Source organism: Scyliorhinus torazame, chromosome 14 (assembly GCF_047496885.1).
Source record: "Scyliorhinus torazame isolate Kashiwa2021f chromosome 14, sScyTor2.1, whole genome shotgun sequence".
Classification (NCBI taxonomy): Eukaryota; Metazoa; Chordata; class Chondrichthyes; order Carcharhiniformes; family Scyliorhinidae; genus Scyliorhinus; species Scyliorhinus torazame.
The window spans coordinates 201,744,997-201,767,552 of record NC_092720.1 but is presented as its reverse complement, the minus strand read 5'-3'; the positions used below and the strand labels follow the sequence as shown (position 1 = coordinate 201,767,552).

At 48.5% G+C, this 22,556-nt stretch overlaps 1 protein-coding gene across 1 annotated transcript in view; it reads right to left on the bottom strand.

Moving 5' to 3' along the window:
• Positions 1-22,556, bottom strand: part of LOC140389136 (uncharacterized) — a 152,371-nt gene that overhangs the window by 4,265 nt on the left and 125,550 nt on the right. Inside the window, exons 5-9 of the mRNA XM_072473292.1 lie at positions 11,522-11,696; positions 8,949-9,002; positions 5,925-5,993; positions 4,806-4,853; positions 748-825 (exon numbers count right to left, since the gene is read on the bottom strand). Of these exons, the coding sequence (XP_072329393.1) occupies positions 748-825; positions 4,806-4,853; positions 5,925-5,993; positions 8,949-9,002; positions 11,522-11,696 (424 nt within the window). The remainder of the gene's footprint in view (positions 1-747; positions 826-4,805; positions 4,854-5,924; positions 5,994-8,948; positions 9,003-11,521; positions 11,697-22,556) is intronic.

Below are 22,556 nucleotides of genomic sequence, written 5' to 3'. Positions count from 1 at the left end.
CTTTCTCTCTCCGACTCTTTCTCTCTCCGACTCTTTCTCTCTCCGTCTCTTTCTCTCTCCGACTCTTTCTCTCTCCGACTCTCTCTCCGACTCTTTCATTCTCCGTCTCTTTCTCTCTCCGACTCTTTCTCTCTCCGACTCTTCCTCTCTCCGACTCTTCCTCTCTCCGTCTCTTTCTCTCTGACACTTTCTCTCCTCCTCTTTCTCTCTCCGACTCCTCTCTCCGACTCTTTCTCTCTCCGACGCTTTCTTCTCCAACTCTTTCGTTCTTCATCTCTTTCTCTCTCCGTCTCTTTCTCTCTCCGTCTCTTTCTCTCTCCGTCTCCTTCTCTCTCCGACTCTTTCTCTCTCCTACCCTTTCTCTCTCCGACACTATCTCTCTCCGACTCTTTCTCTCTCCGAATCTTTCGTTCTGCGTCTCTTTCTCTCTCCGACTCTTTCTCTCTCCGACTCTTTCGTTCTGCGTCTCTTTCTATCTCCAACTCTTTCTCTCTCCGTCTCTTTCTCTCTCCGCATTTTTCTCTCTCCGCATTTTTCTCTCTCCGACCCTTTCGCTCTGCGTCTCTTTCCTCCTCCGTCTCTTTCTCTCCAACACTTTCTCTCCGACTCTTTCTCTCTCCGTCCCTTTCTCTCTCCGACTCTTTCTCTCTCCGACTCTTTCTCTCTCCGTCTCTTTCTCTCTCCGACTCTTTCTCTCTCCGACTCTCTCTCCGACTCTTTCATTCTCCGTCTCTTTCTCTCTCCGACTCTTTCTCTCTCCGACTCTTCCTCTCTCCGACTCTTCCTCTCTCCGTCTCTTTCTCTCTGACACTTTCTCTCCTCCTCTTTCTCTCTCCGACTCCTCTCTCCGACTCTTTCTCTCTCCGACGCTTTCTTCTCCAACTCTTTCGTTCTTCATCTCTTTCTCTCTCCGTCTCTTTCTCTCTCCGTCTCTTTCTCTCTCCGTCTCTTTCTCTCTCCGTCTCCTTCTCTCTCCGACTCTTTCTCTCTCCTACCCTTTCTCTCTCCGACACTATCTCTCTCCGACTCTTTCTCTCTCCGAATCTTTCGTTCTGCGTCTCTTTCTCTCTCCGACTCTTTCTCTCTCCGACTCTTTCGTTCTGCGTCTCTTTCTATCTCCAACTCTTTCTCTCTCCGTCTCTTTCTCTCTCCGCATTTTTCTCTCTCCGCATTTTTCTCTCTCCGACCCTTTCGCTCTGCGTCTCTTTCCTCCTCCGTCTCTTTCTCTCCAACACTTTCTCTCCGACTCTTTCTCCCTCCGACTCCTTCTCTCTCCGACTCTTTCTCCGACTCTTTCTTCCTCCGACTCTTTCGTTCTGCGTCTCTTTCTCTCCGACTCTTTCTCTCTCCGACTCTTTCTCTCTCCGACTCTTTCTCTCTCCGACTCTTTCGTTCTGCGTCTCTTTCGTCCTCAGTCTCTTTCTCTCCGACACTTTCTCTCTCCGTCTTTTTCTCTCTCCGACTCTTTCACTCTCGACTTTTTCTCTCTCCGACTCTTTCTCTCTCAACTTTTTCTCTCTCCGACTCTTTCTCTCTCCGCCTCTTTCTCCCTCCGACTCTTTCAATCTCGACCATTTCTCTCTCCGACTCTTTCTTTCTGCGTCTCTTTCGTTCTCCGTCTCTTTCTCTCTCCGACTCTTTCGTTCTCCGACTCTTTCGTTCTCCGACTCTTTCGTTCTCCAACTCTTTCGTTCAACGTCTCTTTCTCTCTCGACTTTTTCTCTCTCCGATTTTCTCTCCCTATGTCTCTTTCGCGCTCTTCATCTCTTTCTCGCTCTCTGTCCCTTCCTATCTCTTTCTCCGACTCTTTCGTTCTCCGACTCTTTCTCTCTCGGACTCTTTCTCTCTCGGACTCTTTCTCTCTCGGACTCTTTCTCTCTCGGACTCTTTCTCTCTCCGACTCTTTCTCTCTCCGACTCTTTCTCTCTCCGACTCTTTCTCTCTCCGACTCTTTCCCTCTCCGACTCTTTCCCTCTCCGACTCTTTCCCTCTCCGACTCTTTCTCCGACTCTTTCGTTCTCCGTCTCTTTCGTTCTCTGTCTCTTTCTCTCTGCGACTCTTTCACGCTCCATTTCTTTCTCTCTCCGACTCTTTCTCTCTCCGACTCTTTCCCTCTCCGACTCTTTCTCCGACTCTTTCTCTCCCCGACTCTCTCTCCGAATCTTTTGTTCTGCGTCTCTTTCGTTCTCCGTCTCTTTCTCTCTGACACTTTCTCTCTCCGACTCTTTCGTTCTCTGTCTCTTTCGTTCTCCGTCGCTTTCTCTCTCGACTTTTTCTCTCTCCGACTTTCTCTCTCCATCTCTTTCTCGCTCTCTGTCCCTTCCTATCTCTATTTCCATCTCTTTCTCTCACCGACTCTTTCTCTCTCCGACTCTTTCTCTCTCCGACTCTTTCTCTCTCCGACTCTTTCTCTCTCCGACTCTTTCTCTCTCCGACTCTTTCTCTCTCCGACTCTTTTTCTCTCCGACACATTCTCTCTCCGACTCTTTCTCTCTACGACTCTTTCGTTCTGCGTCTCTTTCGTTTTCCGACTCTTTCTTTCTCCCCGACTCTTTCTCTCTCCGACTCGTTCTCTCTCCGAATCTTTCGTTATGCGTCTCTTTCGTTCTCCGTCTCTTTCTCTCTCCGACTCTTTCATTCTCCATCTCTTTCGTTCTCCATCTCTTTCTCTCTCGACTTTATCTCTCTCCGACTCTTTCCCTCTCCGACTCTTTCCCTCTCCGACTCTTTCCCTCTCCGACTCTTTCTCTATCCGACTCTTTCTCTCTCCGACTCTTTCTCTCTCCGACTCTTTCTCTCTCCGACTCTTTCTCTCTCCGACTCTTTCTCTCTCCATCTCTTTCTCTCTCCGACTCTTTCTCTCTCCGACTCTTTCGTTCTCCGTCTCTTTCTCTCTCCGACTCTTTCTCTCTCCGACTCTTTCGTTCTGCGTCTCTTTCCTCCTCCGTCTCTTTCTCTCTGACACTTTCTCTCCTACTCTTTCTCTCTCTGACTCCTCTCTCCGACTCTTTCTCTCTCCGATTTTCTCTCCCTATGTCTCTTCGCGCTCTCCATCTCTTTCTCGCTCTCTTTCTCCGACTCTTTCAATCTCCGACTCTTTCGTTCTCCGACTCTTTCTCTCTCGGACTCTTTCTCTCTCGGACTCTTTCTCTCTCGGACTCTTTCTCTCTCGGACTCTTTCTCTCTCGGACTCTTTCTCTCTCCGACTCTTTCTCTCTCGGACTCTTTATCTCAACGACTCTTTATCTCAACGACTCTTTCGTTCTCCGACTCTTTCTCTCTCCGACTCTTTCTCTCTCCGACTCTTTCGTTCTCTTTCTCTTTCTATCTCCAACTCTTTTTCTCTGTGACTCATCTCTCTCCGCCATTTTCTCTCGCTGACTCTTTCGTTCTGCGTCTCTTTCGTCCTCAGTCTCTTTCTCTCCGACACTTTGTCTCTCCGACTCTTTCTCTCTCCGACTCTTTCTCTCTCCGACTCTTTCTCTCTCCGACTCTTTCTCTCTCCGACTCTTTCTCTCTCGGACTCTTTCTCTCTCCGACTCTTTATCTCAACGACTCTTTATCTCAACGACTCTTTATCTCAATGACTCTTTCTGTCTACGACTCTTTCTCTCAACGAATCTTTCTCTCTCAACGACTCTTTCTCTCTCCTACTCTTTCTCTCTCCGATTCTTTCTATCTCCGACTCTTTCTCTCTCCGACTCTTTCTCTCTCCGACTCTTTCTCTCTCCGACTCTTTCTCTCTCCGACTCTTTCTCTCTCCGACTCTTTCTCTCTCCGTCTCTTTCTCTCTCCGTCTCTTTCTCTCTCCGTCTCCTTCTCTCTCCGACTCTTTCTCTCTCCTACCCTTTCTCTCTCCGACACTATCTCTCTCCGACTCTTTCTCTCTCCGAATCTTTCGTTCTGCGTCTCTTTCTCTCTCCGACTCTTTCTCTCTCCGACTCTTTCGTTCTGCGTCTCTTTCTATCTCCAACTCTTTCTCTCTCCGTCTCTTTCTCTCTCCGCATTTTTCTCTCTCCGCATTTTTCTCTCTCCGACCCTTTCGCTCTGCGTCTCTTTCCTCCTCCGTCTCTTTCTCTCCAACACTTTCTCTCCGACTCTTTCTCCCTCCGACTCCTTCTCTCTCCGACTCTTTCTCCGACTCTTTCTTCCTCCGACTCTTTCGTTCTGCGTCTCTTTCTCTCTCCGACTCTTTCTCTCTCCGACTCTTTCATTCTCCGTCTCTTTCTCTCCGACTCTTTCTCTCTCCGACTCTTTCTCTCTCCGACTCTTTCTCTCTCCGACTCTTTCGTTCTGCGTCTCTTTCGTCCTCAGTCTCTTTCTCTCCGACACTTTCTCTCTCCGTCTTTTTCTCTCTCCGACTCTTTCACTCTCGACTTTTTCTCTCTCCGACTCTTTCTCTCTCAACTTTTTCTCTCTCCGACTCTTTCTCTCTCCGCCTCTTTCTCCCTCCGACTCTTTCAATCTCGACCATTTCTCTCTCCGACTCTTTCTTTCTGCGTCTCTTTCGTTCTCCGTCTCTTTCTCTCTCCGACTCTTTCGTTCTCCGACTCTTTCGTTCTCCGACTCTTTCGTTCTCCAACTCTTTCGTTCAACGTCTCTTTCTCTCTCGACTTTTTCTCTCTCCGATTTTCTCTCCCTATGTCTCTTTCGCGCTCTTCATCTCTTTCTCGCTCTCTGTCCCTTCCTATCTCTTTCTCCGACTCTTTCGTTCTCTGACTCTTTCTCTCTCGGACTCTTTCTCTCTCGGACTCTTTCTCTCTCGGACTCTTTCTCTCTCGGACTCTTTCTCTCTCCGACTCTTTCTCTCTCCGACTCTTTCTCTCTCCGACTCTTTCTCTCTCCGACTCTTTCCCTCTCCGACTCTTTCCCTCTCCGACTCTTTCCCTCTCCGACTCTTTCTCCGACTCTTTCGTTCTCCGTCTCTTTCGTTCTCTGTCTCTTTCTCTCTGCGACTCTTTCACGCTCCATTTCTTTCTCTCTCCGACTCTTTCTCTCTCCGACTCTTTCCCTCTCCGACTCTTTCTCCGACTCTTTCTCTCCCCGACTCTCTCTCCGAATCTTTTGTTCTGCGTCTCTTTCGTTCTCCGTCTCTTTCTCTCTGACACTTTCTCTCTCCGACTCTTTCGTTCTCTGTCTCTTTCGTTCTCCGTCGCTTTCTCTCGCGACTTTTTCTCTCTCCGACTTTCTCTCTCCATCTCTTTCTCGCTCTCTGTCCCTTCCTATCTCTATTTCCATCTCTTTCTCTCACCGACTCTTTCTCTCTCCGACTCTTTCTCTCTCCGACTCTTTCTCTCTCCGACTCTTTCTCTCTCCGACTCTTTCTCTCTCCGACTCTTTCTCTCTCCGACTCTTTCTCTCTCCGACTCTTTTTCTCTCCGACACATTCTCTCTCCGACTCTTTCTCTCTACGACTCTTTCGTTCTGCGTCTCTTTCGTTTTCCGACTCTTTCTTTCTCCCCGACTCTTTCTCTCTCCGACTCGTTCTCTCTCCGAATCTTTCGTTATGCGTCTCTTTCGTTCTCCGTCTCTTTCTCTCTCCGACTCTTTCATTCTCCATCTCTTTCGTTCTCCATCTCTTTCTCTCTCGACTTTATCTCTCTCCGACTCTTTCCCTCTCCGACTCTTTCCCTCTCCGACTCTTTCTCTATCCGACTCTTTCTCTCTCCGACTCTTTCTCTCTCCGACTCTTTCTCTCTCCGACTCTTTCTCTCTCCGACTCTTTCTCTCTCCATCTCTTTCTCTCTCCGACTCTTTCTCTCTCCGACTCTTTCTCTCTCCGACTCTTTCGTTCTCCGTCTCTTTCTCTCTCCGACTCTTTCTCTCTCCGACTCTTTCGTTCTGCGTCTCTTTCCTCCTCCGTCTCTTTCTCTCTGACACTTTCTCTCCTACTCTTTCTCTCTCTGACTCCTTCTCTCTCCGACTCTTTCTCTCTCCGATTTTCTCTCCCTATGTCTCTTCGCGCTCTCCATCTCTTTCTCGCTCTCTTTCTCCGACTCTTTCAATCTCCGACTCTTTCGTTCTCCGACTCTTTCTCTCTCGGACTCTTTCTCTCTCGGACTCTTTCTCTCTCGGACTCTTTCTCTCTCGGACTCTTTCTCTCTCCGACTCTTTCTCTCTCCGACTCTTTCTCTCTCGGACTCTTTATCTCAACGACTCTTTATCTCAACGACTCTTTCGTTCTCCGACTCTTTCTCTCTCCGACTCTTTCTCTCTCCGACTCTTTCGTTCTCTTTCTCTTTCTATCTCCAACTCTTTTTCTCTGTGACTCATCTCTCTCCGCCATTTTCTCTCGCTGACTCTTTCGTTCTGCGTCTCTTTCGTCCTCAGTCTCTTTCTCTCCGACACTTTCTCTCTCCGACTCTTTCTCTCTCCGACTCTTTCTCTCTCCGACTCTTTCTCTCTCCGACTCTTTCTCTCTCCGACTCTTTCTCTCTCCGACTCTTTCTCTCTCGGACTCTTTCTCTCTCCGACTCTTTATCTCAACGACTCTTTATCTCAACGACTCTTTATCTCAATGACTCTTTCTGTCTACGACTCTTTCTCTCAACGAATCTTTCTCTCTCAACGACTCTTTCTCTCTCCTACTCTTTCTCTCCGATTCTTTCTATCTCCGACTCTTTCTCTCTCCGACTCTTTCTCTCTCCGACTCTTTCTCTCTCCGACTCTTTCTCTCTCCGACTCTTTCTCTCTACGACTCTCAACAACTCTTTCTCTCTCAACGACTCTTTCTCTCCTACTCTTTCTCTCTCCGATTCTTTCTCTCTCCGACTCTTTCTCTCTCCGACTCTTTCTCTCTCCGACTCTTTCTCTCTCCGACTCTTTCTCTCTCCGACTCTTTCGTTCTCTTTCTCTTTCTATCTCCAACTCTTTTTCTCTCTGACTCTTCTCTCTCCGCCTTTTTCTCTCGCTGACTCTTTCGTTCTGCGTCTCTTTCGTCCTCAGTCTCTTTCTCTCCGACACTTTCTCTCTCCTACTCTTTCTCTCTCCGACTCTTTCTCTCTCCGACTCTTTCTCTCTCCGACTCTTTCTCTCTCCGACTCTTTCTCTATCCGACTCTTTATCTCAACGACTCTTTATCTCAACGACTCTTTCTCTCTACGACTCTTTCTCTCAACGAATCTTTCTCTCTCAACGACTCTTTCTCTCTCCTACTCTTTCTCTCTCCTACTCTTTCTCTCTCCGACTCTTTCTCTCTCCGACTTTTTCTCTCTCCGACTCTTTCTCTCTCCGACTCTTTCTCTCTCCGACTCTTTCGTTCTCTGTCTCTTTCTATCTCCAACTCTTTTTCTCTCTGACTCTTCTCTCTCCGCCTTTTTCTCTCTCCGACTCTTTCTCTCTCCGACTCTTTCTCTCTCCGACTCTTTCGTTCTCCGACTCTTTCATTCTGCATCTCTTTCGTCCTCCGTCTCTTTCTCTCCGACACTTTGTCTCTTCGGCACTTTCTCTGTCTCTGACGTTTTGTCGCTCTCCGACTCTTTCTCCGTCCGAATCTTTCTCCGTCCTACTCTTTCTCTCTCCGACTCTTTCTCTCCCGTCTCTTTCTATCTCCAACTCTTTCTCTCTCCGCCTTTTTCTCTCTCCGACTCTTTCATTCTGCATCTCTTTCGTTCTCCGTCGCTTTCTCTCTCGACTTTTTCTCTCTCCGACTTTCTCTCTCCATGTCTCTTTCTCTCTCGACTTTTTCTCTCTCCGACTCTTTCTCTCTCCGACTCTTTCTCTCTCCGACTCTTTCTCTCTCCGACTCTTTCTCTCTCCGACTCTTTCTCTCTCGGACTCTTTCTCTCTCCGACTCTTTATCTCAACGACTCTTTCTCTCTCCGACTCTTTCTCTCTCCGACTCTTTCTCTCTCCGACTCTTTCCCTCTCCGTCTCTTTCTCTCTCCGACTCTTTCTCTCTCCGACTCTTTCGTTCTCCGTCTCTTTCTATCTCCGACTCTTTCTCTCTCCGACTCTTTCTCTCTCCGACTCTTTCTCTCTCCGACTCTTTCTCTCTCCGACTCTTTCGTTCTCTGTCTCTTTCTATCTCCAACTCTTTTTCTCTCTGACTCTTCTCTCTCCGCCTTTTTCTCTCGCTGACTCTTTCGTTCTGCGTCTCTTTCGTCCTCAGTCTCTTTCTCTCCGACACTTTCTCTCTCCTACTCTTTCTCTCTCCGACTCTTTCTCTCTCCGACTCTTTCTCTCTCCGACTCTTTCTCTCTCCGACTCTTTCTCTCTCCGACTCTTTCTCTCTCCGACTCTTTCTCTCTCCGACTCTTTTTCTCTCCGACACTTTCTCTCTCCGACTCTTTCTCTCTACGACTCTTTCGTTCTGCGTCTCTTTCGTTTTCCGACTCTTTCTTTCTCCCCGACTCTTTCTCTCTCTGACTCTTTCTCTCTCCGACTCGTTCTCTCTCCGAATCTTTCGTTATGCGTCTCTTTCGTTCTCCGTCTCTTTCTCTCTCCGACTCTTTCATTCTCCATCTCTTTCGTTCTCCATCTCTTTCTCTCTCGACTTTATCTCTCTCCGACTCTTTCCCTCTCCGACTCTTTCCCTCTCCGACTCTTTCTCTATCCGACTCTTTCTCTCTCCGACTCTTTCTCTCTCCGACTCTTTCTCTCTCCGACTCTTTCTCTCTCCGACTCTTTCTCTCTCCGACTCTTTCTCTCTCCGTCTCTCTCTCTCTCCGACTCTTTCTCTCTCCGACTCTTTCGTTCTCCGTCTCTTTCTCTCTCCGACTCTTTCTCTCTCCGACTCTTTCGTTCTGCGTCTCTTTCCTCCTCCGTCTCTTTCTCTCTGACACTTTCTCTCCTACTCTTTCTCTCTCTGACTCCTTCTCTCTCCGATTTTCTCTCCCTATGTCTCTTTCGCGCTCTCCATCTCTTTCTCGCTCTCTGTCCCTTCCTATCTCTTTCTCCGACTCTTTCAATCTCCGACTCTTTCGTTCTCCGACTCTTTCTCTCTCGGACTCTTTCTCTCTCGGACTCTTTCTCTCTCGGACTCTTTCTCTCTCGGACTCTTTCTCTCTCGGACTCTTTCTCTCTCGGACTCTTTCTCTCTCGGACTCTTTCTCTCTCGGACTCTTTCTCTCTCGGACTCTTTCTCTCTCGGACTCTTTCTCTCTCGGACTCTTTCTCTCTCGGACTCTTTCTCTCTCGGACTCTTTCTCTCTCGGACTCTTTCTCTCTCGGACTCTTTCTCTCTCGGACTCTTTCTCTCTCGGACTCTTTCGTTCTCTTTCTCTTTCTATCTCCAACTCTTTTTCTCTCTGACTCTTCTCTCTCCGCCTTTTTCTCTCGCTGACTCTTTCGTTCTGCGTCTCTTTCGTCCTCAGTCTCTTTCTCTCCGACACTTTCTCTCTCCTACTCTTTCTCTCTCCGACTCTTTCTCTCTCCGACTCTTTCTCTCTCCGACTCTTTCTCTCTCCTACTCTTTCTCTCTCCGACACTTTCTCTCTCCTACTCTTTCTCTCTCCGACTCTTTCTCTCTCCGACTCTTTTTCTCTCCGACTCTTTCGTTCTCCGACTCTTTCCCTCTCCGACTCTTTCTCCGACTCTTTCGTTCTCCGTCTCTTTCGTTCTCTGTCTCTTTCTCTCTGCGACTCTTTCACGCTCCATTTCTTTCTCTCTCCGACTCTTTCTCTCTCCGACTCTTTCCCTCTCCGACTCTTTCTCCGACTCTTTCTCTCCCCGACTCTCCGAATCTTTTGTTCTGCGTCTCTTTCGTTCTCCGTCTCTTTCATTCTCCGTCTCTTTCGTTCTCCATCTCTTTCGTTCTCCGTCTATTTCTCTCTCGACTTTATCTCTCTCCGACTCTTTCCCTCTCCGACTCTTTCCCTCTCCGACTCTTTCCCTCTCCGACTCTTTCTCTATCCGACTCTTTCTCTCTCCGACTCTTTCTCTCTCCGACTCTTTCTCTCTCCGACTCTTTCTCTCTCCGACTCTTTCTCTCTCCGACTCTTTCTCTCTCCGTCTCTTTCTCTCTCCGACTCTTTCTCTCTGACACTTTCTCTCCTACTCTTTCTCTCCGTGACTCCTTCTCTCTCCGACTCTTTCTCTCTCCGATTTTCTCTCCCTATGTCTCTTTCGCGCTCTCCATCTCTTTCTCGCTCTCTCTCCCTTCATATCTCTTTCTCGGACTCTTTCGTTCTCCGACTCTTTCTCTCTCCGACTCTTTCTCTCTCCGACTCTTTCTCTCTCGGACTCTTTCTCTCTCGGACTCTTTCTCTCTCGGACTCTTTCTCTCTCGGACTCTTTCTCTCTCGGACTCCTTCTCTCTTGGACTCTTTCTCTCTCGGACTCTTTCTCTCTCGGACTCTTTCTCTCTCGGACTCTTTCTCTCTCGGACTCTTTCTCTCTCGGACTCTTTATCTCAACGACTCTTTATCTCAACGACTCTTTCTCTGTACGACTCTTTCTCTCTACGACACTTTCTCTCTACGACTCTCAACAACTCTTTCTCTCCGATTCTTTCTCTCTCCGACTCTTTCTCTCTCCGACTCTTTCTCTCTCCGACTCTTTCTCTCTCCGACTCTTTCTCTCTCCGACTCTTTCTCTCTCCGACTCTTTCGTTCTCTTTCTCTTTCTATCTCCAACTCTTTTTCTCTCTGACTCTTCTCTCTCCGCCTTTTTCTCTCGCTGACTCTTTCGATCAGCGTCTCTTTCGTCCTCAGTCTCTTTCTCTCCGACACTTTCTCTCTCCTACTCTTTCTCTCTCCGACTCTTTCTCTCTCCGACTCTTTCTCTCTCCGACTCTTTCTCTCTCCGACTCTTTCTCTATCCGACTCTTTATCTCAACGACTCTTTATCTCAACGACTCTTTCTCTCTACGACTCTTTCTCTCAACGAATCTTTCTCTCTCAACGACTCTTTCTCTCTCCTACTCTTTCTCTCTCCGACTCTTTCTCTCTCCGACTCTTTCTCTCTCCGACTCTTTCTCTCTCCGACTCTTTCTCTCTCCGACTCTTTCTCTCTCCGACTCTTTCGTTCTCTGTCTCTTTCTATCTCCAACTCTTTTTCTCTCTGACTCTTCTCTCTCCGCCTTTTTCTCTCTCCGACACTTTGTCTCTTCGGCACTTTCTCTGTCTCTGACGTTTTGTCGCTCTCCGACTCTTTCTCCGTCCGAATCTTTCTCCGTCCTACTCTTTCTCTCTCCGACTCTTTCTCTCCCGTCTCTTTCTATCTCCAACTCTTTCTCTCTCCGCCTTTTTCTCTCTCCGACTCTTTCATTCTGCATCTCTTTCGTTCTCCGTCGCTTTCTCTCTCGACTTTTTCTCTCTCCGACTTTCTCTCTCCATGTCTCTTTCTCTCTCGACTTTTTCTCTCCCCGACTCTTTCTCTCTCCGCCTCTTTCTCGCTCTCTGTCCCGTCCTATCTCTATCTCCGTCTCTTTCTCTCCGGCTCTTTCTCTCTCCGTCTCTTTCGTCCTCAGTCTCTTTCTCTCCGACACTTTCTCTCTCCTACTCTTTCTCTCTCCGTCTTTTTCTGCCTCCGACTCTTTCTCTCTCCGACTCTTTCTCTCTCCATCTCTTTTGTTTTCCGTCTCTTTCTCTCTCCGTCTCTTTTTCTCTCCGACTCTTTCTCTCTCCGATTCTTCTCTCTCCGACTCTTTCTCTCTCCGAATCTTTCTCGCTCCGACTCTTTCTCTCTCCGACTCTTTCTCTCTCCGACTCTTTCTCTCTCCGACTCTTTCTCCATCCGACTCCTCTCTCCGACTCCTTCTGCTCCGACTTTTTCACTCTCCGACTCCTTCTCTCTCCGACTCCTTCTCTCTCCGACTCTTTCTCCATCCGACTCCTCTCTCCGACTCCTTCTGCTCCGACTTTTTCACTCTCCGAATCATAGATTATCATAGATTATCATAGAATCATAGATTTTACAGTGCAGAAGGAGGCCATTCGGCCCATCGAGTCTGCACCGGCTCTTGGAAAGAGCACCCTACCCAAGGTCAACACCACCACCCTATCCTCATAACCCAGTAACCCCACCCAACACTAAGGGCAATTTTGGACACTAAGGGCAATTTTTATCATGGCCAATCCACCTAACCCGCACATCTTTGGACTGTGGGAGGAAACCGGAGCACCCGGAGGAAACCCACGCACACACGGGGAGGATGTGCAGACTCCGCACAGACAGTGACCCAAGCTGGAATCGAACCTGGGACCCTGGAGCTGTGAAGCAATTGTGCTATCCACAAGGCTACCGTGCAGCCCCTTTCTCTTTCTCTTTCTCTGACTCTTTCTCTCTCCGACTCTTTCTCTCTCCGACTCCTCTCTACGACTCTTTCACTCTCCGACTCCTCTCTCCGACTCTTTCACTCTCCGACTCTTTCACTCTCCGACTCTTTCACTCTCCGACTCTTGCGTTCTCCGTCTCTTGCGTTCTCCGTCTCTTTCTCTTTCCGACGCTTTCTCTCTCCGACTCTTTCTCTCTCCGACTCTTTCGTTCTGCATCTCTTTCTCCGACTCTTTCTGACTCCGACTCTTTCTCGCTCCGACTCTTTCTCCCTCCGACTCCTTCTCTCTCCGACATTTTCACTCTCCGACTCCTTCTCTCTCCGACTCTTTCTCTCTCCAACTCTTTTTCTCTCTCCGACTCTTTTTCTCTCTCCGACTCTTTCTCTCTCCGACTCTTTCTCTCTCCGACTCTTTCTCTCTCCGACTCTTTCTCTCTCCGACTCGTTCTCTCTCCGAATCTTTAGTTATGCGTCTCTTTCGTTCTCCGTCTCTTTCTCTCTCCGACTCTTTCATTCTCCATCTCTTTCGTTTTCCATCTCTGTCTCTCTCGACTTTATCTCTCTCCGACTCTTTCCCTCTCCGACTCTTTCTATCTCCAACTCTTTTTCTCTCCGACTCTTCTCTCTCCGCCTTTTTCTCTCTCCGACTCTTTCGCTCTGCGTCTCTTTCGTCATCAGTCTTTTTCTCTCCGACACTTTCTCTCTCCATCTCTTTTGTTTTCCGTCTCTCTCTCTCCGTCTCTTTTTCTCTCCGACTCTTTCTCTCTCCGACTCTTTCTCTCTCCGATTCTTCTCTCTCCGACTCTTTCTCTCTCCGACTCTTTCTCTCTCCGACTCTTTCTCTCTCCGACTCTTTCTCTCTCCGACTCTTTCTCTCTCCGACTCTTTCGTTCTCTGTCTTTTTCTATCTCCGACTCTTTATCTCTCCGACTCGTTCTCTCTCGACTTTTTCTCTCGCCGACTCTTTCTCTCTCCGACTCTTTCTCTCTCTGACTCTTTCTCTCTCCGACTCTTTCTCTCTCCGACTCTTTCTCTCTCCGACTCGTTCTCTCTCCGACTCTTTCTCCGACTCTTTCTCTCTCCGAATCTTTCGTTCTCCGTCTCTTTCTCTCTCCGACTCTTTCGTTCTCCATCTCTTTCGTTCTCCATCTCTTTCTCTCTCGACTTTATCTCTCTCCGACTCTTTTCCTCTCCGACTCTTTCTCTCTCCGACTCTTTCTCTCTCCGACTCTTTCCTTCTCTGTCTCTTTCTATCTCCAACTCTTTTTCTCTGCGACTCTTCTCTCTCCGTCTTTTTCTCTCTCCGACTCTTTCGTTCTCTGTCTCTTTCGTCCTCCGTCTCTTTCTCTCTCGACTTTTTCTCTCTTCGACTTTCTCTCTCCACCTCTTTCTCGCTCTCTGTCCCTTCCTATCTCTATTTCCGTCTCTTTCTCTCTCCGAGTCTTTCGTTCTCCGTCTCTTTCTCTCTCCGACTCTTTCTCTCTCGGACGCTTTCTCTCTCCGACTCTTTCTCTCTCGCCTTTTTCTCTCTCCGACTCTTTCTCTCTCCGACTCTTTCGTTCTGCATCTCTTTCTCCGACTCTTTCTCTCTCCAACTCTTTCTCCATCCGACTCCTCTCTCCGACTCCTTCTGCTCCGACTTTTTCACTCTCCGACTCCTTCTCTCTCCGACTCCTTCTCTCTCCGACTCCTTCTCTCTCCGACTCCTTCTCTCTCCGACTCTTTCTCCATCCGTCTCCTCTCTCCGACTCCTTCTGCTCCGACTTTTTCACTCTCCGAATCTTTCTCTCTCCGACTCTTTTTCTCTCTCCGACTCTTTTTCTCTCTCCGACTCTTTCTCTCTCCGACTCTTTCTCTCTCCGACTCTTTCTCTCTCCGACTCTTTCTCTCTCCGTCTCTTTCTCTCTCCGACACGTTCTCGCTCCGACTCTTTCTCCCTCCGACAGGTTCTCTCTCCGACTCTTTCTCCCTCCGACTCTTTCTCCCTCCGACTCCTCTCTACGACTCTTTCACTCTCTGACTCCTCTCTCCGACTCTTTCACTCTGCGACTCTTTCACTCTCCGACTCTTGCGTCCTCCGTCTCTTTCTCTCTCCGACGCTTTCTCTCTCCGACTCTTTCTCCCTCCGACTCTTTCTCCCTCCGACTCTTTCTCTCTCCGACTCTTTCTCTCTCCGACTCTTTCTCTCTCCGACTCTTTCTCTCTCCGACTCTTTCTCTCTCCGACTCTTTCTCTCTCCGACTCTTTCTCTCTCCTACTCTTTCTCTCTCCGACTCTTTCTCCATCCGACTCCTCTCTCCGACTCCTTCTGCTCCGACTTTTTCACTCTCCGACTCCTTCTCCCTCCGACTCTTTCTCTCTCCGACTCTTTTTCTCTCTCCGACTCTTTTTCTCTCTCCGACTCTTTTTCTCTCTCCGACTCTTTTTCTCTCTCCGACTCTTTTTCTCTCTCCGACTCTTTCGTTCTCTGTCTCTTTCGTCCTCAGTCTCTTTCTCTCCGACACTTTCTTTCTCCTACTCTGTCTCTCTCCGACTTTTTCTCTCTCCGACTCTTTCTCTCTCCGACTCTTTCTCTCTCCGACTCTTTCTCTCTCCGACACGTTCTCTCTCCGACTCTTTATCCCTCCGACTATTTCTCCCTCCAACGCTTTTTCCCTTCGACTCTTTCTCCCTCCGACTCCTCTCTCCGACTCTTTCACTCTCCGACTCCTCTCTCCGACTCTTTCACTCTCCGACTCTTTCACTCTCCGACTCTTGCGTTCTCCGTCTCTTTCTCTCTCCGACGCTTTCTCTCTCCGACTCTTTCTCTCTCCGACTCTTTCGTTCTGCATCTCTTTCTCCGACTCTTTCTCACTCCGACTCTTTCTCACTCCGACTCTTTCTCGCTCCGACTCTTTCTCCCTCCGACTCCTTCTCTCTCCGACATTTTCACTCTCCGACTCCTTCTCTCTCCGACTCTTTCTCTCTCCAACTCTTTTTCTCTCTCCGACTCTTTTTCTCACTCCGACTCTTTCTCTCTCCGACTCTTTCTCTCTCCGACTCTTTCGTTCTGCGTGTCTTTCGTTTTCCGACTCTTTCTTTCTCCCCGACTCTTTCTCTCTCTGACTCTTTCTCTCTCCGACTCGTTCTCTCTCCGAATCTTTCGTTATGCGTCTCTTTCGTTCTCCGTCTCTTTCTCTCTCCGACTCTTTCATTCTCCATCTCTTTCGTTCTCCATCTCTTTCTCTCTCGACTTTATCTCTCTCCGACTCTTTCCCTCTCCGACTCTTTCTATCTCCAACTCTTTTTCTCTCCGACTCTTTCTCTCTCCGACTCTTTCTCTCTCTGACTCTTTCGTTCTCTTTCTCTTTCTATCTCCAACTCTTTTTCTCTCTGACTCTTCTCTCTCCGCCTTTTTCTCTCGCTGACTCTTTCGTTCTGCGTCTCTTTCGTCCTCAGTCTCTTTCTCTCCGACACTTTCTCTCTCCTACTCTTTCTCTCTCCGACTCTTTCTCTCTCCGACTCTTTCTCTCTCCGACTCTTTCTCTCTCCGACTCTTTCTCTATCCGACTCTTTATCTCAACGACTCTTTATCTCAACGACTCTTTCTCTCTACGACTCTTTCTCTCAACGAATCTTTCTCTCTCAACGACTCTTTCTCTCTCCTACTCTTTCTCTCTCCTACTCTTTCTCTCTCCGACTCTTTCTCTCTCCGACTTTTTCTCTCTCCGACTCTTTCTCTCTCCGACTCTTTCTCTCTCCGACTCTTTCGTTCTCTGTCTCTTTCTATCTCCAACTCTTTTTCTCTCTGACTCTTCTCTCTCCGCCTTTTTCTCTCTCCGACTCTTTCTCTCTCCGACTCTTTCTCTCTCCGACTCTTTCGTTCTCCGACTCTTTCATTCTGCATCTCTTTCGTCCTCCGTCTCTTTCTCTCCGACACTTTGTCTCTTCGGCACTTTCTCTGTCTCTGACGTTTTGTCGCTCTCCGACTCTTTCTCCGTCCGAATCTTTCTCCGTCCTACTCTTTCTCTCTCCGACTCTTTCTCTCCCGTCTCTTTCTATCTCCAACTCTTTCTCTCTCCGCCTTTTTCTCTCTCCGACTCTTTCATTCTGCATCTCTTTCGTTCTCCGTCGCTTTCTCTCTCGACTTTTTCTCTCTCCGACTTTCTCTCTCCATGTCTCTTTCTCTCTCGACTTTTTCTCTCTCCGACTCTTTCTCTCTCCGACTCTTTCTCTCTCCGACTCTTTCTCTCTCCGACTCTTTCTCTCTCGGACTCTTTCTCTCTCCGACTCTTTATCTCAACGACTCTTTATCTCAACGACTCTTTATCTCAATGACTCTTTCTGTCTACGACTCTTTCTCTCAACGAATCTTTCTCTCTCAACGACTCTTTCTCTCTCCTACTCTTTCTCTCTCCGATTCTTTCTATCTCCGACTCTTTCTCTCTCCGACTCTTTCTCTCTCCGACTCTTTCTCTCTCCGACTCTTTCTCTCTCCGACTCTTTCGTTCTCTGTCTCTTTCTATCTCCAACTCTTTTTCTCTCTGACTCTTCTCTCTCCGCCTTTTTCTCTCGCTGACTCTTTCGTTCTGCGTCTCTTTCGTCCTCAGTCTCTTTCTCTCCGACACTTTCTCTCTCCTACTCTTTCTCTCTCCGACTCTTTCTCTCTCCGACTCTTTCTCTCTCCGACTCTTTCTCTCTCCGACTCTTTCTCTCTCCGACTCTTTCTCTCTCCGACTCTTTCTCTCTCCGACTCTTTTTCTCTCCGACACTTTCTCTCTCCGACTCTTTCTCTCTACGACTCTTTCGTTCTGCGTCTCTTTCGTTTTCCGACTCTTTCTTTCTCCCCGACTCTTTCTCTCTCTGACTCTTTCTCTCTCCGACTCGTTCTCTCTCCGAATCTTTCGTTATGCGTCTCTTTCGTTCTCCGTCTCTTTCTCTCTCCGACTCTTTCATTCTCCATCTCTTTCGTTCTCCATCTCTTTCTCTCTCGACTTTATCTCTCTCCGACTCTTTCCCTCTCCGACTCTTTCCCTCTCCGACTCTTTCTCTATCCGACTCTTTCTCTCTCCGACTCTTCCTCTCTCCGACTCTTTCTCTCTCCGACTCTTTCTCTCTCCGACTCTTTCTCTCTCCGACTCTTTCTCTCTCCGTCTCTCTCTCTCTCCGACTCTTTCTCTCTCCGACTCTTTCGTTCTCCGTCTCTTTCTCTCTCCGACTCTTTCTCTCTCCGACTCTTTCGTTCTGCGTCTCTTTCCTCCTCCGTCTCTTTCTCTCTGACACTTTCTCTCCTACTCTTTCTCTCTCTGACTCCTTCTCTCTCCGATTTTCTCTCCCTATGTCTCTTTCGCGCTCTCCATCTCTTTCTCGCTCTCTGTCCCTTCCTATCTCTTTCTCCGACTCTTTCAATCTCCGACTCTTTCGTTCTCCGACTCTTTCTCTCTCGGACTCTTTCTCTCTCGGACTCTTTCTCTCTCGGACTCTTTCTCTCTCGGACTCTTTCTCTCTCGGACTCTTTCTCTCTCGGACTCTTTCTCTCTCGGACTCTTTCTCGGACTCTTTCTCTCTCGGACTCTTTCTCTCTCGGACTCTTTCTCTCTCGGACTCTTTCTCTCTCGGACTCTTTCTCTCTCGGACTCTTTCTCTCTCGGACTCTTTCTCTCTCGGACTCTTTCTCTCTCGGACTCTTTCTCTCTCGGACTCTTTCGTTCTCTTTCTCTTTCTATCTCCAACTCTTTTTCTCTCTGACTCTTCTCTCTCCGCCTTTTTCTCTCGCTGACTCTTTCGTTCTGCGTCTCTTTCGTCCTCAGTCTCTTTCTCTCCGACACTTTCTCTCTCCTACTCTTTCTCTCTCCGACTCTTTCTCTCTCCGACTCTTTCTCTCTCCGACTCTTTCTCTCTCCTACTCTTTCTCTCTCCGACACTTTCTCTCTCCTACTCTTTCTCTCTCCGACTCTTTCTCTCTCCGACTCTTTTTCTCTCCGACTCTTTCGTTCTCCGACTCTTTCCCTCTCCGACTCTTTCTCCGACTCTTTCGTTCTCCGTCTCTTTCGTTCTCTGTCTCTTTCTCTCTGCGACTCTTTCACGCTCCATTTCTTTCTCTCTCCGACTCTTTCTCTCTCCGACTCTTTCCCTCTCCGACTCTTTCTCCGACTCTTTCTCTCCCCGACTCTCCGAATCTTTTGTTCTGCGTCTCTTTCGTTCTCCGTCTCTTTCATTCTCCGTCTCTTTCGTTCTCCATCTCTTTCGTTCTCCGTCTATTTCTCTCTCGACTTTATCTCTCTCCGACTCTTTCCCTCTCCGACTCTTTCCCTCTCCGACTCTTTCCCTCTCCGACTCTTTCTCTATCCGACTCTTTCTCTCTCCGACTCTTTCTCTCTCCGACTCTTTCTCTCTCCGACTCTTTCTCTCTCCGACTCTTTCTCTCTCCGACTCTTTCTCTCTCCGTCTCTTTCTCTCTCCGACTCTTTCTCTCTGACACTTTCTCTCCTACTCTTTCTCTCCGTGACTCCTTCTCTCTCCGACTCTTTCTCTCTCCGATTTTCTCTCCCTATGTCTCTTTCGCGCTCTCCATCTCTTTCTCGCTCTCTCTCCCTTCATATCTCTTTCTCGGACTCTTTCGTTCTCCGACTCTTTCTCTCTCCGACTCTTTCTCTCTCCGACTCTTTCTCTCTCGGACTCTTTCTCTCTCGGACTCTTTCTCTCTCGGACTCCTTCTCTCTCGGACTCTTTCTCTCTCGGACTCCTTCTCTCTCGGACTCTTTCTCTCTCGGACTCTTTCTCTCTCGGACTCTTTCTCTCTCGGACTCTTTCTCTCTCGGACTCTTTCTCTCTCGGACTCTTTATCTCAACGACTCTTTATCTCAACGACTCTTTCTCTGTACGACTCTTTCTCTCTACGACACTTTCTCTCTACGACTCTCAACAACTCTTTCTCTCCGATTCTTTCTCTCTCCGACTCTTTCTCTCTCCGACTCTTTCTCTCTCCGACTCTTTCTCTCTCCGACTCTTTCTCTCTCCGACTCTTTCGTTCTCTTTCTCTTTCTATCTCCAACTCTTTTTCTCTCTGACTCTTCTCTCTCCGCCTTTTTCTCTCGCTGACTCTTTCGATCAGCGTCTCTTTCGTCCTCAGTCTCTTTCTCTCCGACACTTTCTCTCTCCTACTCTTTCTCTCTCCGACTCTTTCTCTCTCCGACTCTTTCTCTCTCCGACTCTTTCTCTCTCCGACTCTTTCTCTATCCGACTCTTTATCTCAACGACTCTTTATCTCAACGACTCTTTCTCTCTACGACTCTTTCTCTCAACGAATCTTTCTCTCTCAACGACTCTTTCTCTCTCCTACTCTTTCTCTCTCCGACTCTTTCTCTCTCCGACTCTTTCTCTCTCCGACTCTTTCTCTCTCCGACTCTTTCTCTCTCCGACTCTTTCTCTCTCCGACTCTTTCGTTCTCTGTCTCTTTCTATCTCCAACTCTTTTTCTCTCTGACTCTTCTCTCTCCGCCTTTTTCTCTCTCCGACACTTTGTCTCTTCGGCACTTTCTCTGTCTCTGACGTTTTGTCGCTCTCCGACTCTTTCTCCGTCCGAATCTTTCTCCGTCCTACTCTTTCTCTCTCCGACTCTTTCTCTCCCGTCTCTTTCTATCTCCAACTCTTTCTCTCTCCGCCTTTTTCTCTCTCCGACTCTTTCATTCTGCATCTCTTTCGTTCTCCGTCGCTTTCTCTCTCGACTTTTTCTCTCTCCGACTTTCTCTCTCCATGTCTCTTTCTCTCTCGACTTTTTCTCTCCCCGACTCTTTCTCTCTCCGCCTCTTTCTCGCTCTCTGTCCCGTCCTATCTCTATCTCCGTCTCTTTCTCTCCGGCTCTTTCTCTCTCCGTCTCTTTCGTCCTCAGTCTCTTTCTCTCCGACACTTTCTCTCTCCTACTCTTTCTCTCTCCGTCTTTTTCTGCCTCCGACTCTTTCTCTCTCCGACTCTTTCTCTCTCCATCTCTTTTGTTTTCCGTCTCTTTCTCTCTCCGTCTCTTTTTCTCTCCGACTCTTTCTCTCTCCGATTCTTCTCTCTCCGACTCTTTCTCTCTCCGAATCTTTCTCGCTCCGACTCTTTCTCTCTCCGACTCTTTCTCTCTCCGACTCTTTCTCTCTCCGACTCTTTCTCCATCCGACTCCTCTCTCCGACTCCTTCTGCTCCGACTTTTTCACTCTCCGACTCCTTCTCTCTCCGACTCCTTCTCTCTCCGACTCTTTCTCCATCCGACTCCTCTCTCCGACTCCTTCTGCTCCGACTTTTTCACTCTCCGAATCATAGATTATCATAGATTATCATAGAATCATAGATTTTACAGTGCAGAAGGAGGCCATTCGGCCCATCGAGTCTGCACCGGCTCTTGGAAAGAGCACCCTACCCAAGGTCAACACCACCACCCTATCCTCATAACCCAGTAACCCCACCCAACACTAAGGGCAATTTTGGACACTAAGGGCAATTTTTATCATGGCCAATCCACCTAACCCGCACATCTTTGGACTGTGGGAGGAAACCGGAGCACCCGGAGGAAACCCACGCACACACGGGGAGGATGTGCAGACTCCGCACAGACAGTGACCCAAGCTGGAATCGAACCTGGGACCCTGGAGCTGTGAAGCAATTGTGCTATCCACAAGGCTACCGTGCAGCCCCTTTCTCTTTCTCTTTCTCTGACTCTTTCTCTCTCCGACTCTTTCTCTCTCCGACTCCTCTCTACGACTCTTTCACTCTCCGACTCCTCTCTCCGACTCTTTCACTCTCCGACTCTTTCACTCTCCGACTCTTTCACTCTCCGACTCTTGCGTTCTCCGTCTCTTGCGTTCTCCGTCTCTTTCTCTTTCCGACGCTTTCTCTCTCCGACTCTTTCTCTCTCCGACTCTTTCGTTCTGCATCTCTTTCTCCGACTCTTTCTGACTCCGACTCTTTCTCGCTCCGACTCTTTCTCCCTCCGACTCCTTCTCTCTCCGACATTTTCACTCTCCGACTCCTTCTCTCTCCGACTCTTTCTCTCTCCAACTCTTTTTCTCTCTCCGACTCTTTTTCTCTCTCCGACTCTTTCTCTCTCCGACTCTTTCTCTCTCCGACTCTTTCTCTCTCCGACTCTTTCTCTCTCCGACTCGTTCTCTCTCCGAATCTTTCGTTATGCGTCTCTTTCGTTCTCCGTCTCTTTCTCTCTCCGACTCTTTCATTCTCCATCTCTTTCGTTTTCCATCTCTGTCTCTCTCGACTTTATCTCTCTCCGACTCTTTCCCTCTCCGACTCTTTCTATCTCCAACTCTTTTTCTCTCCGACTCTTCTCTCTCCGCCTTTTTCTCTCTCCGACTCTTTCGCTCTGCGTCTCTTTCGTCATCAGTCTTTTTCTCTCCGACACTTTCTCTCTCCATCTCTTTTGTTTTCCGTCTCTCTCTCTCCGTCTCTTTTTCTCTCCGACTCTTTCTCTCTCCGACTCTTTCTCTCTCCGATTCTTCTCTCTCCGACTCTTTCTCTCTCCGACTCTTTCTCTCTCCGACTCTTTCTCTCTCCGACTCTTTCTCTCTCCGACTCTTTCTCTCTCCGACTCTTTCGTTCTCTGTCTTTTTCTATCTCCGACTCTTTATCTCTCCGACTCGTTCTCTCTCGACTTTTTCTCTCGCCGACTCTTTCTCTCTCCGACTCTTTCTCTCTCTGACTCTTTCTCTCTCCGACTCTTTCTCTCTCCGACTCTTTCTCTCTCCGACTCGTTCTCTCTCCGACTCTTTCTCCGACTCTTTCTCTCTCCGAATCTTTCGTTCTCCGTCTCTTTCTCTCTCCGACTCTTTCGTTCTCCATCTCTTTCGTTCTCCATCTCTTTCTCTCTCGACTTTATCTCTCTCCGACTCTTTTCCTCTCCGACTCTTTCTCTCTCCGACTCTTTCTCTCTCCGACTCTTTCCTTCTCTGTCTCTTTCTATCTCCAACTCTTTTTCTCTGCGACTCTTCTCTCTCCGTCTTTTTCTCTCTCCGACTCTTTCGTTCTCTGTCTCTTTCGTCCTCCGTCTCTTTCTCTCTCGACTTTTTCTCTCTTCGACTTTCTCTCTCCACCTCTTTCTCGCTCTCTGTCCCTTCCTATCTCTATTTCCGTCTCTTTCTCTCTCCGAGTCTTTCGTTCTCCGTCTCTTTCTCTCTCCGACTCTTTCTCTCTCGGACGCTTTCTCTCTCCGACTCTTTCTCTCTCGCCTTTTTCTCTCTCCGACTCTTTCTCTCTCCGACTCTTTCGTTCTGCATCTCTTTCTCCGACTCTTTCTCTCTCCAACTCTTTCTCCATCCGACTCCTCTCTCCGACTCCTTCTGCTCCGACTTTTTCACTCTCCGACTCCTTCT